Here is a 15240-nt window from a genome sequence, read left to right on the forward strand (position 1 = left end):
AGTTTTGATCATTAATGTTGACACGTGTGAAGAAATTAAAAAATTGCTCAGAGATAGTTTATTTTCTCAAAGCTGGGGAGAAACCTTTTTATAAAATACAAAATAAGCATTTGATAGAGACGTAATGAAAACTTCCTCATGATCTCTCTTTATATTACTTTACTGTAGTTGTTCACTTATATTTAGGTGATTACTGCCAAATGATTCTTCCAGAAACACTCAGATGCCTGAGTAAAACATGTAAAATGTTATCTCTGCATTCTTGTAAACAAAACACTGAAACATTGAACACCTTCAGGTAAAAATGTGTTCTTCCTTAAAACATGTTTGCTAAGGTTCTGAATCCATTAGAGCAAAGGGTTTATTTCAGATGTAAACCCACAGAATTACAAATTGCAATGGATGATTTAAAGTGACATCAGTCAACTTGATTTTTCTAACTGTCTAAAAATATTAAAGGTAACTGCTAAAAATGTTAAAGTTCTTAACAAAGTACCCTCTAAGTAAGTCAAGGTTTCTTCAAAAAATCTCTAAAGATATGTAGTCAAGAACTTCAGTCTCCTGAGCTTATAAAGAAAATAGTAATTCCTCACTCAGATGGTAAGAACTTAGATGATACACAAGGCAGGACTACTGATAAAAAGCTATACAGATATTCTTATAAGTGCTTTCATATTTTCTACTTCATACACGTTGATGGTACATTTATAATGAACAAGGCCATGTGTTGCACTTTAATAATATATCCTCATTTTTTCTAATGTGCTACTTTCTCAAGGGTTTTTTTCTTACATAACTGGGCATAGCTGATGTTTTTCTCTGCTGATATGAAATGGAATGAAAATAATTATAAGTGCACTGTAGTTCTTAGACTCAATTAACTGCACATCTTTTGAGGTGGCAATTCACTACAGAATTCTGTCTTGTTGCAATTATTTCAGATTTTTGTTTATTTAAACTTGAGACCAAATCTGAAATTAAAAGAATCAATTAAATGAAAAAAGAATCCCAAGGTGCTTTTTGATAACATTTTTTTCCTCTGCCAGAAAACATTAATTGTGCTGGTAGTTTTTAATTTGAGCAAGAAATTTGAAGGCTGTAAAATAATAAGGTATGCCTGTTTTGGGTAACATTAGATGCAGACAGCTGTTATAGAAAGATGTGTGTAGAAAGTTATAGTAATGACTTTTATTCTTTCATCAAAATGAAAATGAACTGTCAGTTCAGTTACCAATTGAAGACATCCACATAGAATTTTACAGGTTACTTACAGACCTTCAAATCACTGAATCATATTTACTGTTTTGAAAATCTTCTACCAAGCTGCTCCACCATTTTGAAACCAGCTCTTGCAGAATTATATCTAATTTCTTTTGAGAATGTATGTAATAGAAATATATCTCATAGTTGGGTTAGTTGTTTTTTTGTTTTGTTTTGTTTTGTTTTAGGAAAAGTGTATTAACTTGTTAGTTTTTCTTTTCACAAACATAACAGTCAAGGGTAAGGGGCACATAACACGTGCATAATAAAAAATACCAGTGCAAGTTTTCCTGAAGTCTTTCCAAAATATCTGTCATATCCTGATTTTATAAAGATCATAGGCTACCCTTGATCTATCTCTTAAGAATTCTGAATATTGCTGACTGTGATCTGTTTTGTATTTTATGTGGGATGCCTGTACTGGAAATTATTCTAATTGAATTCATAGATATCAGTTTTCAGACATAAGGTGGATGAGAATGACAATAAATGGGAAATCAAAAAAAGAGGAGAGACTGAAAATGTTTGAAGTAACATTCTTAGAGGGAACACCATTTCTGAGCAGAGGTATAATGTTTAGGTTATTTAATTCAGATGCCATCTAAAAGAAGTTAAATTGAATCTCTGAAATATAAGACAGGAGACAAATGTATGGCAATAAAGAACTAAAATTGCTAAGGGGAAGACCTTGTGATAAAAGGAATATCCAGAAATCAGATAGTAGAAATGGTATTTGATGATGAATCTGGAAGGTATTCCCAAGGATAATTTATCTAAATTGTATTAGTGGAACCAACCAAGCAAAAAATACAATAAAAAACCCAACACCCCCCTACCACCACCACACAGATTAGTGTGACTTTGATGGTGATGCCATTCTTGAGTTCTTACTCAAGTACAAAGGTAGAATTTTTAAGCAGTGCTTTTCTGTATCCATACGTTAAGAACAAGGCCTTACTTGGAGACTTCATGTATTCCAGATTTAGTTGGACAATTCAGCATGTATAAAAGGCTATGAGAAGAATGAAGTAAGTTTGTAGGAACATCCGTTGCTTCTGAACATGTGATAGAAAATATATTTCATGTTACAAAAATTACAAGGAAATGTTAATGCTGATTTTCCTTTCCAATCTACTTTCTCTAATTTGCACTGGTTAATCAATATTTTCCAAAATGCCTCTTGCGGGAGCCAGTTTGCACAGAGAAATTAAGTAAAAAAAAAAAAAAAATTATTATTACACTGTGCTAATTATGACTGGTGTGCTTCTCACTTCTAGTGTAGAAGTTCAGAGCCCTTCAGGAGCTCTGAGCATAGGTTTTGGAAATAAAAGCAAATGAAATGTTGAAATATAAAAGCTGGTGGAACTTTCCAAGGTTTTTCTTCTCTCTGCGATAACCCTCCTTTATTTTATTACTTAGTCACTAATTTATTTACCTTTTGGCCCTGACGTCATCTTTTATATCCTGAAACATTCGTTTCCTCTTGATCAAAGTGCTTCTGTCCAGTGGAGCTGGGTTAACAGGCCTGGTAAATCAGAGTATAAATTCCTCAGCATTTGAACCTTTCTTTGAAAAGTAAATACTGTGACAAAGTTCAGTGTCGCCGGAGCCTATTAGCCGTGCTGTTAGCGTGTGGTGAAAGCAGCGGACCCCGAAATGTCAGGCAGCGGGGCTGCTGCCGAGGGGTAATTGGGAGCAATTAGCAAGGCGCCTTGCAGGGCAGATCGCTATTACCTTTCACGCCTGTGCCCTTCCCCCTGCTGCCGCTGCAGGGCGACGAGGTGTGGCAGTGATGAATCCCTGAGAGCGTGTGTGTCCGGGTCCGGTTCCGTGTCCGTGTGCGAGCGGTGGATGCGCGGGGCCGCGCTGCACCCCGGCCCCCTCCCCGCCCCTCCGCAGTGTGGAGGGAGGGACCGCGGCCCGCAGCAGCCTCCGCTGCCGAGCGGCACCGGGCGCTGTCCGAGGTGCTGCTGAGCCCCGCGGCGCCGGGCGCTGTCCGAGGTGCTGAGCCCCGCGGCGCCGGGAGCTGTCCGGGGAGCTGAGCCGCGCCGCTCCCGGGCGGCAGCATGGTGTTCGCTCCAGGTAAGGACAGCCGCTTCCCCTTCCCATCCGGGGCAGCCCAGCGGGAAGGCCTCGACCGTGCCGAGAGCTACTCCAGGGGCCGCGGGGGAGGGGGTAGTGGCTCAACGCGAAGTGCCACCAAGCGAAGAGGGGCGGTTTTCAAAGTAGCTTGGCTTAGGGTGTGCTCAGCTGTGGAGGTTCTGAGGGTCATCGCTGTTTTCATCGGGGATGGAAGCCTCTTATACAAGTGAAAGGGACCGTGCTTGTCTCACTGCTCAAAAAGGTAAAGAAGGGGGATGTAGTCTTGCACTGTGTGGAGAGTGAGTCCTCCTCAGTACCCTGGCTGACAGCTGCTAATAAGACAGTCTCTGAAGATATTTTACAAATTCCAATTCCTCCTCCACTTCCCACCCCAAGTATTTAAAAGATAGAGAACAGAAAGTTTGTTCAGGACAATTTTACTGCAACAGAATTGAAGACTTAAGCTCATGACTAATATGACACCTCTCTCTACAAGGGTGCAGAATCTGCTGTGTTGTGTCTATATGCTACACCACAGAAGAAGGGAAGCTACAGTGTGTCTGCATTGGACTTGGTACATCCTGCTTGGAAATAGTCCATTTGCTGTGCAAAAAGGGATAAGAGGCCCAGTAGCTCTGGGATATGAATGTAGGTCATGCATAATGTTTTCTGTGGTGGAATGACTTACAATTAACTTCTTTTAAGTTGCATAATTGTCATTAAAATAATGGGCCAAGAGAAACGGTAAAGTAAAAGGCTGCAGTTTGAGTAACTATTGCTGTCTATGCTTCGTAAAGCTAGCAGGAGTTTTGTCTCCCTTGGAAATTCAATATCTAGGCTGTGAAGACATAAGAATCCAAATGTTTTATACCTTCATTATAAAAATATCTTGGAGCTGACTTCACTAATATAACAAAATTAAATTCAATTAATAATACCCTTTTTCAACAATCAGATGTCTCTTTAACTGCCCAGTTGTTGTCTAATTTGATAATATCCTGTACAGATAGTTCTGAAAGTGAGACCAAGTTATTTATCTGAATAGAACTAGCCATTGATTTTTGTAGTACACCCTTTGGAATTAGTGGCTCTCTTCTGAACTCCTTTTATCTGACAGTCTGCTGCTATGAACTGTAATTTGGAAGTGCATCATGGGACTGGAATAGTGCATGAAGAGATTACCTCTGAAATAACAAAAAGATGGGGTTTTTATTCAAAGAATGACAGTGAACAAACCCCAGATCTCATTAATAACTAGATTAATTGTTCTTTTCACAACTCTAATCCATAAAAAGTAATTAAAAAAATCTCTTGTACAATTCTTCTTCATTTTGCCTTTACACAAAGAAACTCTTATGGCTTCCTTGTGAATGTTGTCACAATACACACAAGGTGACTAAGTAGGAATTTGTAGAAGATATGATAAAGCAATTAGAGGGGCTTGCCAATCTCTTGTATTTGGACAGAGCAAGTCTGAGTAGATTGCATTTTTTATCTCATCATTGCAAATCAGCCTTGCCCTGGCATTATCTTTTCTCCAGATATTAAAAATAAAATAAAAATCAGGATTTTGTACATCTTTAGAATCTTCATTGTGCTTAAGACTAGATAGCATAGGAATTCTATATGTTTACTAAGAAATAGTTTCATTTGCTGAATGAACTTTCTGATTTTATCTCACTGTGATGAATGACCTCATTTTCAGTTTCATTTATTTGGGTAGGGAGCAAGGGAAGAAAAAAGATTGTCTAACTTTAAATGGTTAGGCTCAGAATGAGAAAAGTCTCTCTAGGAGAGGGGTGGAAAAAAGAAAATAGCAACAATCTGAAGGAAACTCTCAGAAAAAAATAATAGAACTCGTTTGCTTGAAGACAAAGATAAGATTTTGCATATGAATTCTTTCTTCCTTATGGTAGTGGATAGATTACTGCAGAGCACTGAATAAACATGCTGTCATTATAAACTGTTAAGTAGAAGAAACCAAGTTTAAATATACTTTCTAAAAGGTGAAACAAACTGACTGTTGACTGAATTAAGTACTTTTTTTAAAATTTATCTTTGGCTTTTTCCCCCGAATCTTACAATCAGCTGCTTTGTAAAAAATCCCACCACCTCCCACCAAAAAAAGACCCACAAACCAAACACCACCACACCATCTCCCTAAGACAAACAAACAAACAAACCAGGTTATTAAAAGCCTAGATATTACTGTGCTAGATAGGTCAAAATTGTTACCAAAAGGTCAGTATTTTCTGCTCAAATTTGGACTTCTTTGTTCATTCAAGAGAGTAAGTTTGTATTACAGGTATGAAAATAAAACTATTCATGTGATCTTTCTTCATATCCAGTTATAATTAACTTTGAGTGTTTCAGAAAAAGGAACTGAGAAAAAAAATACATTTTTCCTTCCTTGGTTCAATCTAACAAAGGAAGCACTTTGTTGTGCTGGTTGACTGATGATGACTTTGTGTATAGGAAACGCAATGTGAACTCTGAGATGTCTGGGAGTTTCTTTTACTTGGGGAATTCCCACATGACGTGCTACCCTTACAATAGGGGATGATCCATGGAATGGATATGCGGACAAAGTACACATTGCGAAGTTTACTTTAACTTTTTCTGAACTGCACTTCTTTAGGCAGCCTGACAAGTAGGCAAAAAGAAAGTGTTACTGATTGATGTAAGGATCAGATGTAAGGATCATCTGATCAGATGTAAGGATTCATGGGAATGCAGAAGAGAAGCATTGAAGTTTTTTTTAAGTTTTGGATTAGGATAAAAAAACAGAGAAATCATCATTTTTTTAATTGGCAGATTTTCTTAGGGAATTTCAGAATATAGTGGATTCCAGATATAAAAAAAAAAAATAATAAAAATCACTCCAAAATTAGCTTATAGAAGATCAATACCTATATATAATTCTGCAGATTAAATATCTCTCCCCTTAAGGAATGAAGTTATTAAAACATTTGTTTGTTCTAAAACATCAGCAAAAACTGCAGAATACATCAAACTTTCTTCTGTTACCACATCATTCATTTATAGAGGAGCTATCACTTCCAATATCAGTCTTTCTGATCAATAGTAATCTTATTTTCATTTTAAAGGCACCCATAAGTTTTCACAATAATTTTAAATGTTAGTAATCAATGTCATACTACCTCTTTGCAAATTGCTTTCAGTTACCTTTCCCAACAATGACTGTAGGCATATTTCATGTTTATTTTTAGCCCTAAAACTTTTCCAAGTTGAAAGGTAAAATAAAACTTAAAATAATATTGTTTACTTGTGATTTGAAAGAACAAGTGAGATACAAAGCTGGTTTTCATGCTCCAAGGATTTTTTTTTTCTGATGTTATGTGGTATGTGAGACACTCAAACACTTATGTTTTAGACATTTGCCTTTTTGTGTATGTACAGTGTAGCAAAAGATGTCCTGCATTTTTAAAACTGCCTTGGGAATAAAGTTAGAAACCTGCTAAGGGTATTTAAGCTACATAATGGGTTACTAATTGACTCTTACTAGATTATAATTTCAGTTGTTTTCGTATATTTTGAGAATTTTACACTATAACATAAGACTAAAAAATTGCCAAATTACAGTCTCATCATTGCAGGATATCACATTTTCACCCAGCTGGTATGGTACAGAGCTGTATTTGTATGTACAAGAATTTGTATTTTTAGTGAAGTAATATATTTTAGAAAGGAGTCAGTTTTCATTCGAGTGCATCAAGAAAGACTGCAAGATTTACACTGGCAGCTTGTTTCAGTGTCTGAACACTACCATCCTTTAAGCTTGTATCTACTTCGAATAGTATGATTTAATCTTTCAGTTTTACCTTGGTATTTTTCAGTGTAATTTGAAGAATTCCTTCTTACTTGACATTTTCGTGATAACTAGGACCACACAGTCTTTACTATGACCCTGCAATCCCAAAAGAAGGAGGGAAGAAATAGAACTCATTTTTATCAATATTTTTATGTAAAAAAAAAAAAAAGGAAAAAAAAGAAAGATGTGGGAGCACAAAGTTTAAAGATAGGCATTAGGGAAGTCAGAATATTCAGTGCTCAGCACCTTTTTCTTACAATAACACCACCAATAGCTTATCAACTAGTTTTTTTATCAGCACAGCTGTTCTTAACATTTTTAAGCTAGGAGCAGCATAGCAGACTTGCATAATGACACTGAAGATCAGAAGCACATCCTGTACCAAACATTTTAGGGATCTCATTAAACTGCAATTGAAGACATAGCAGCTGCACACTGAAACAGATGTGCTTACTTGTCTGAATAGTCCTGATCTTCTCTAGTGGAAAAGCTGGGAAAGCAACAAACCCGTTATGCTGTGGGATGTGAAGACATGAAATTTCTTAGTAGCCCTTTTCTTTTTTCTTTTTTTTTTCAGCTATGGAGTTGTAGAGAAGACTGCGTGTAACGCACAGATCATTAGACATTATGGAGAAACCTGTTAATGAATGAAAAAAAATTGCTGCCAATAACTTCACATTTCTAAAGATAATCTGTTGTGGGATATCTCCAGTGTTTGTGCTGAGTGTAATACTCTAACACTCTCAGATAGGAAGTGTCTCTCACTCATGAGAACAGTTGTAGTAAGGCAGGGCACAGGCCTTGTACCTGTTGATTGCTGTGCTATATTCTGCTAATACCATAAGTTCTGCTGTACCACCCTCCCCTCCCCCCCCAGTACAAGATGGAGTAGTATATACATGTAGAATTCTTTCTTATGACCATAGTGCTGGCAAAGACCGTGTCATGGACATAATTTGGAGGTTCCAGGCAAGACTATTTTGCAGACTTCATGCAGTCTGATAGAATGATTTTCCTGTCCAGGGTTTGTTAAGGCTAGTATGAGTATTCAGGACAGTTGCCCTCTCAAAGGTGTCTGATGGAGTGTATTTGCCTCTAAAAGCTCCCAATGATGCTTCAAAGTGTTTGCTACTTGGTAGAAAGAAATCATATAAGAAAAAGTGTCTTTTTTTTTTTTTTCCTTAGGAAAAATTGTTTCATGTGCTGACCTCTCCCCAGTGACACGCTGGTTCCCCTGCTGTGAAACTCCACTAGCAGATCTCATTAGTGAGGTGAAAGGAAAACTTTCTTAATAGGTATTAAGAAATGTGATGAAATTAGCAAGCTTAAAAAACAGCTAAGAGTCCTACGTGTAGTATTTCTTTAAAGTATGAATCAATATAGTGTTAAAAACTGGCATAGAATTTGCTTTTTAAAATTACTTTTAAAAAAACTGAAGGCTTAAAAAAATGAGGCTGGCACCTTTCACTTGCTTTTCACTGGGCTGAATCCTACCCAGTTTAACAGTGAATAAAATCCTGTCTTCATAGTGGCCTAAATTAAAGAAGTTGTTCATAGTTAGGGGATGGTAGTAATAAATCATACAGCCATTATTAATATCCTCACTGACCCTGTGTATGGGTTCCATGTACTGAGCAAGAACGTCAAATGGTGAATGCACAGGAGTGGATTACACTGACCTCTAAAGTTTTTCCCTACAAATTGTTATTCTTCTAGATAAATCACTTTGTTGTACTTGTTGTAGACATAAATAATATGATTCCAGACTTGTAAGCTTTATCCTGAAAATGGAAGTTAGATGCACTAACTGTAAAATACAGTGAAAGGCAGATTTATTCCTCTGCCTTCAATCTTGTCTATTAAGGACTTTAGTAAGGACACAGTTCACTGTATTAGGTTAACAAGCAATAATTTGAGCAAAAAATTTTTTGCAAGCAATGTATTAAAGATTTCTTTATAAGGTTTCTGAAATTTTCAGAGTAGTGGTTAGCCATTTGTAGTGTGTTCTTTCACTAATAGTTTTAAGCTCCTACAGAACAAGATTTATCGTTCTTTAAGGGATTGCAACTGGAGCAGAATCTTCACTGATGTTAGCAGAAATGAAAACTGACCTCAACAGCCTTAAAATGCTTCAAGTTTCTTTAGAATGCCTCGGTAGGAAAATGAAGGCAGGTGAGCTCTGTGCTGCCATCATCTGACCCTGCAAATGACAAGCGCCTGTAGTCATGTTAGAAGATGCTGTCTTCCTTCTTCAAGAAAATCTGAAATTTTCTGCCTGAAGGGGTAAATCACACCATATTCTAATCAGGTATTTCTCTAACAGTAGAGCAAATATAATCTCCTGTGGATTACTTGCATTTGCTTCACCTTGTAGTGTGCATATTTGACATAATGGCACTATTTTCTTACTTTGATCACCACTCACTATTTGTCAGGGGTGCATATCCATTACTACTTCTGTTAAATACTAGAAGGTTGACATTGCATTTATTCTTGGAGTAGTTTTTTTTTAATAGAATGGAAAATATATTGGTGGCAAGTTAAGAGAATTAGCTCCAAAAGGGCATGTCTTGACATCCTGTTGCAAACAGGGTTCTGTCACGACTATGCCTATGTTTTTCACTTCTTCAAGGTGTCCTTTTAATTCATATCTTTCACTTTTTCTTGTGATTTTGTGTGTGTGTGTGTATATATATATACAAGCACACATACATGTATATATAAAACAGCCTCAGTTACTAATAGCCTTATGTGAAGCTTTCAGGCTTTGTTGCTTCATATTAAAATAAGCAGGAAAGTTTTTCTGTACTGTTTTCTGCATGTGAAAATTTGAGGGGTGGGGTTTTTTTTAATTTTTTTCTTAATAAGGAAGGACTGTCTCAGCTGAGGTTTAACTAGACAATTTCTGAAATTAGACTCTGAACAATTTAGTGTAAATCAAAACACAAATCTAGCAGGCTATTTTCACTCTTTTGCTGGCTTTTGACAGGTTACAGCAGTGAGGTTAGGGCAAAAAATGTAACTGAACCGAGCCTTAGCTTTTCTAATAGAAGTGAGTGTTAAAGTCCCCTATACACCAGAGATCAGAGAACTGGAAAAACACAATGATCCTGCATAGAAATACTTTCAGCATTTCTGATACTGATTTCTGTGGTGTCTTCCCTTCTTCCTCCAGGAATCAGGGCAACTAAGAATTGACAGCCTAGGACTTCACAAGGCTTCATTTTAGAGCATGTGAAACAGAACTGGGAAGAATGAATACATTTAAGAATACATTTGTTATTTAATTTTTAAAGATTAAATTTACAGCTTCATTCTAGGACCTTTTCATGAGGTCTCTGAACTGGCATCATTACTGACACTGAGACAAAGCTGTTCTCTAATCCTCTAAATAGCTTAGTGACACTCATGAATAAAGTTGGGCTTGTACACATGTGTTGGAAAGCCTTCAGCCCTGGCTGGCTGCCGTGTTCATTCATTCTGGATGTAATTAACATGATTCATCAACATTTCCTGATAATGGATGCTGTGCATATTTTAAATCCTAGCATCAGCCTAAAAAGAAAATCAAAGAAGGAAACTTTTTAACTGTTTCAATCCACAAGTTAAAAGTTAAATCCACAACCCTAACCCTAACCCTGTCAATCCACAAGTTAAAAAATAGTTGCCTGGAACTTCCAGGCTGTGGGCAGAAAGCTGCAGAGATATGTCACTGTTTAATGCCAATGAGAGGTTGAAGAACTGAACTCCATTTCCTGTAGTAGAACAGAAATATTGGTGCAAATACACTTGCTGTTAATTGCTACAACATATACATGTACATTACGTTGTTACAAACTTGCAAAGTTCTTCAATTTTTTGATAGATCTACAGGTTACAAACACAATTTAAATCATATTCTGGAACTTTTCTTCTTATAAATATAGGCACAAAGTCCAGTATGGATGCATGGGAGCTAAGTCTCATCATTGCAACCTTGCTTACTTGTAAGTAAGGCTATTAGCAGGAGTGGTGGTAAGGCATATTAAATTTAACTTCTGTAGCAATCTGAAGGGGAAAAGACATGGGATATAAACAGAAAATGCAAGAGATAGCTTTGATTGTAGGCTAGACAGGAAACGAATCAGGAAGTTTTGAACGAAGTGAAGTGTATAAATGAGAAAGGGTCAGTTTTGTTTTTTTAGTCTGTCTCTATAGCATTTTCTATATATACTTTAATAGATATGTTCCATAATTCAGAAACATCACAGAGAACGTAAGATCTTGCACACAAAATGTCCTTGGACTTAAACTAATATTAGTTCTAATAATTCAAATGAATAGTTGGAATCTACTTCAGATGATTTTATTCTTTTTCCAAACTGTTGATGCTTTCTCCTTCATGGAGAACATCTTCAAGTGAGTCAAAGGAATTTAGAGGTAATGATATATGACACTACTTTTAGTTGAAAGTGGAATACGTGACTGATTTCTGAAGTCAATCCAAGACTTAGAGGTTCGTGAATCTCTCAAATTATATTTTTGGATTGCTGAACCAGGCTGGAATTTGCAAATTACTTTTGATCTGCTATGTTATTTGGCATAAAACCTTCCAAGTGAAAGATGAGGTGATCAAAACATGCTGAAGGGACATTATCTTGCTTTGATGATAAAATAGTACCTTGCATTTTAGTACTAAATATCACATAACCTGGATTTTTAACCTTACAGAATTAGGGTGCTGAGTTCCTCTATAAGTCATGTAAGCATTTAAATACAGAATAAGTAGAAAAAATATTCTGACACCAGAAGGAAAAGAAGTAGCCATTAGACAAAGGATAATTAATAGGCAGAATGTTGTTCCTGCAGACCTGCAAGTTTTTCTGAGCAAATGCTTCAGGCCATCTTTTATCATGGAATTTGATTAAACTAGCTATTCTTTAAGTATTGAAAAAAAAATCAAAGATAAGATAGAAATTAATTATTTCTTATCACACTAGTAACTCTTATTTTGATTGGCTGAATACCAAATGCTTAGACAACAGGAGTGATATCTCTGGTTTACCTTACTGAAAATATGCAGTTCTTAAAATGCTTGATTAATTCTATAGACACTCAAATGTCTGCATTTGTTTATGTCCTTAGCAGTCTGTATTCAGTGAGGTGGAGCAGTTTGATAGATTTGTTCCAGCTCAACCCCTTTGTGGTCCTTGTGTAAGTCATCTCTCCTTTCTTTTGTCAATCCCTTGCTTCTTGTCCAGAGTAGGTTCAGTATCTCAGTAAAGAAATGAGCTTCTCAGAAAACAGCTTTCTGCGAAGTGCTTACCCTGAAATCCATAACTGAAAGGATGTACTGGGGAAACTCTTCTGTAACTGCTATTTACTCCTTCAAGAAGTGGAAAAGTTGGGGTTTAAGACAGCCTCACCAGCTAGAATCACAAGAATGCTTGAAGTTGAAAGGGATCTCTGGAGTTCATCTTGTCCAACTTCTGCCCAAGCAGGGTCACCTCGAGCCAGAATCATGTCCAGATGGACACCACAAAACTAAGGGAACTAGATGTTCATGTCTGACTGCTTCATGTGTCTGGATCCTGGCTATCAGTTCAGCTCTGACACATAATGATCTGCAGGCTGTTATTTTAGCTGTTGCTTTCTAATTTAAATGGTCAGCATAAGCTGCCAGTGAACTCATTGACCCCATCATCCAAGGCCAACAGCCAATTAGCTGTTGTTACCTGGGTTACTATCACCCTGTGCTACACAGAGGTAAAATTGTTAATAGTTTGAGATTTTTTTTTTTTTTTTTTTTTTTCTTTTCCTTTCTGTGCATACGTAAGACATCAAGGGCAGGGCAGAAGTAGTCCAGAAATTCTGAGATCTCTGTGCTTTGTTTGTTTCCCCAGCAAATAAAAGAATCACGTAATGACTTAGAGCTGGGCAGAGGTAATTTGGTCTCACTTATCTCTGAGTGGCTTTGCTCCGTTATAAACAACTGGAAAACTCTGGCAAAATTTCACTGGAAAACCTCTCTGTTCTTCAGCTTGTTTTTGCTATGGATCACCTTCCTAATGTAAAAATATTTAAAGCTTAGATTTTGTAGACAAAGTAGCTAGAACCAAATAAATACTGAAGCACTCCTAATCAAAGAAAATGGATGGATTTTCAACAGCAACATGGTTAATGACAGTGTATGTATAATAAAAAAATCACGGGGTTTTTATATCTTTAGGGGTTGCCAATTTTTTTATATTTCATAAAATCTCATACTCAACATACTAATTTTTATTTATGTTTTAATTTTCATGTTTATCCATGCTTTTGTTATTATATTATCTTCTAAATATCAGCTGAGGTGACTGATCTTTTTCAGCCCAGCAAGACTAATTCATGGTGTAATGCAAAGTGACTTTGTATTGGGTAACAGAGTATCTGCAGAGTATCTGTACTCTACTGTCAAGGAACACTGGATTTCATCCAAAAACACTGTTTCAAGTGCTGAGGAGTGGAACAAACTGAATCAGGGAAGTTGAATCTGCGAACAATTAACTGATTCCATTCAGTAAGCTTTTCCAGCTTATAACACGTTTCTATGTTTCCATGGGCTTAACCCCTTAATTGTAGACAAACTTTATCATCTCAACACAGCAGCACAGTTGTTTTTTTATTTTAAAAAGCTAAAAAAAAATTAAAAATTACTCACTTTTATATTTGTATTTTACCTATAGCCACAACATGTATGATATGAACATGGCAGAAATTAATATATTTTTAAAATCCTTTCAAAAAGTGGTTATGGGTCATTTCTTTGACATAGACTAAGCATCAGTCAATCCCTTAGGCTGGGAACTGGGTAACTGAGTTATATGACTCAAAGCCTCCCCTTTCTTTCATATCTATAGAACTGGGCAACCAGAGGCTCTCTCCACCTTATTTCACCATCTTCTGCCTTAGCAGATTTCCTGTGTAATAAACTGTTCCCAAGCGCTTTGTGGGGTTTTATTTCCTCCTTTTTTTTTTCCCCTTTTTTCCCCATTTTGTTTCTTTATTTCTTTTTTCTTCTATCCCTCAGGTAGCCCCAAATGCTTTGTTCCCTTTCTTTCTCATTTGGTCCTGGCAGGTGAGAAGCCAGGGACGGAGCAAGACGAAGTTAAGCTGCAGAACGCCAGCAAGCAGATTGTGCAGACAGCCATCCTCCGAGCAGTGCAGCAAGTTTCCCAGGAGAGCCAGCAAAAGGAGAAGAGGACAAACAGTGGTATGAGCCTCCAGCTGGAAAGAGGAAAATTAACCAAGAAGCATGAGAAAAAGTAAAGGAGCCGACTGGATTTAGCAGCTCTTCAGTCTGCAGTGTTTTCAGCCTTCTCTTTAGTATCAGCTGTGTTGCTAGTGCAATGTTACTGTTGTAAAGCAAACCAAAGTATAATCACACCTAGGCATAAGGTAAAGCTGCAATAGTCCTCAGCTGAGAGATGTTAAGTGCATTAGGTGACTAACTGTGTTTTTGCAGTGCCTCTTAACAGAAACAATAACCATAGCTATAAAAGTAGTTTCAAGCACAACTTCTTATGGTATGGACTTATTTTCAGAAGCTTGTTGTCACTGCACTTCCATGTAAGTTCCGCGTGCAGTGTTTATGTCACTTCAGCTGGATGGGCTCTTCTCTGAGTTACTGGGCTCACTGGAGCTGTGTTCAAAAAAGTAGTTGAGTGTTGGGTGTAGCAGAATGTGTTCAGGCTGCCTTGAAGCATGAGTTTGTTCTTTGCTTTGATTAAGCATGTACTACGTGAAGTGGAAGTATAAAGTGGATTTGATAAGTTCTGTGAACTGATTTTGGTTTCCATCTTGGAAAAAAAAAAGCCATCCAGTAAGACTGCAGTAACTGTGATTTATGACTGTGATCATAGACCTGTGATCTATGTCTTTTTTTTAAACGAAGCACTGAAGTCTTAGTCTACTTATCTGAAATACTTCTATACTTCTGCATAATAATCACTTGTGCCTCAACTATTTTAGTTTTTTTGATACTGAGGGATAAGGAATTGATGTGCTGATACGGAGTTTGCCAGCTTTTCCTTCAGTTGTACAATTTT

General features: G+C 36.9%; 1 protein-coding gene across 1 annotated transcript; it reads left to right on the plus strand.

Annotated features, from left to right (window-relative positions):
- The first annotated feature begins 3239 nt into the window (after positions 1-3239).
- Positions 3240-14665, plus strand: AKAIN1 (A-kinase anchor inhibitor 1). Its single transcript, XM_030446310.1, has 2 exons — positions 3240-3342; positions 14271-14665. The coding sequence occupies exons 1-2, from the start codon at positions 3327-3329 to the stop codon at positions 14459-14461; spliced, it is 207 nt and encodes a 68-aa protein (XP_030302170.1). The 5' UTR covers positions 3240-3326; the 3' UTR covers positions 14462-14665.
- The last annotated feature ends 575 nt before the right edge of the window (positions 14666-15240 follow it).

Source organism: Calypte anna, chromosome 2, assembly GCF_003957555.1.
Source record: "Calypte anna isolate BGI_N300 chromosome 2, bCalAnn1_v1.p, whole genome shotgun sequence".
NCBI lineage: Eukaryota > Metazoa > Chordata > Aves > Apodiformes > Trochilidae > Calypte > Calypte anna.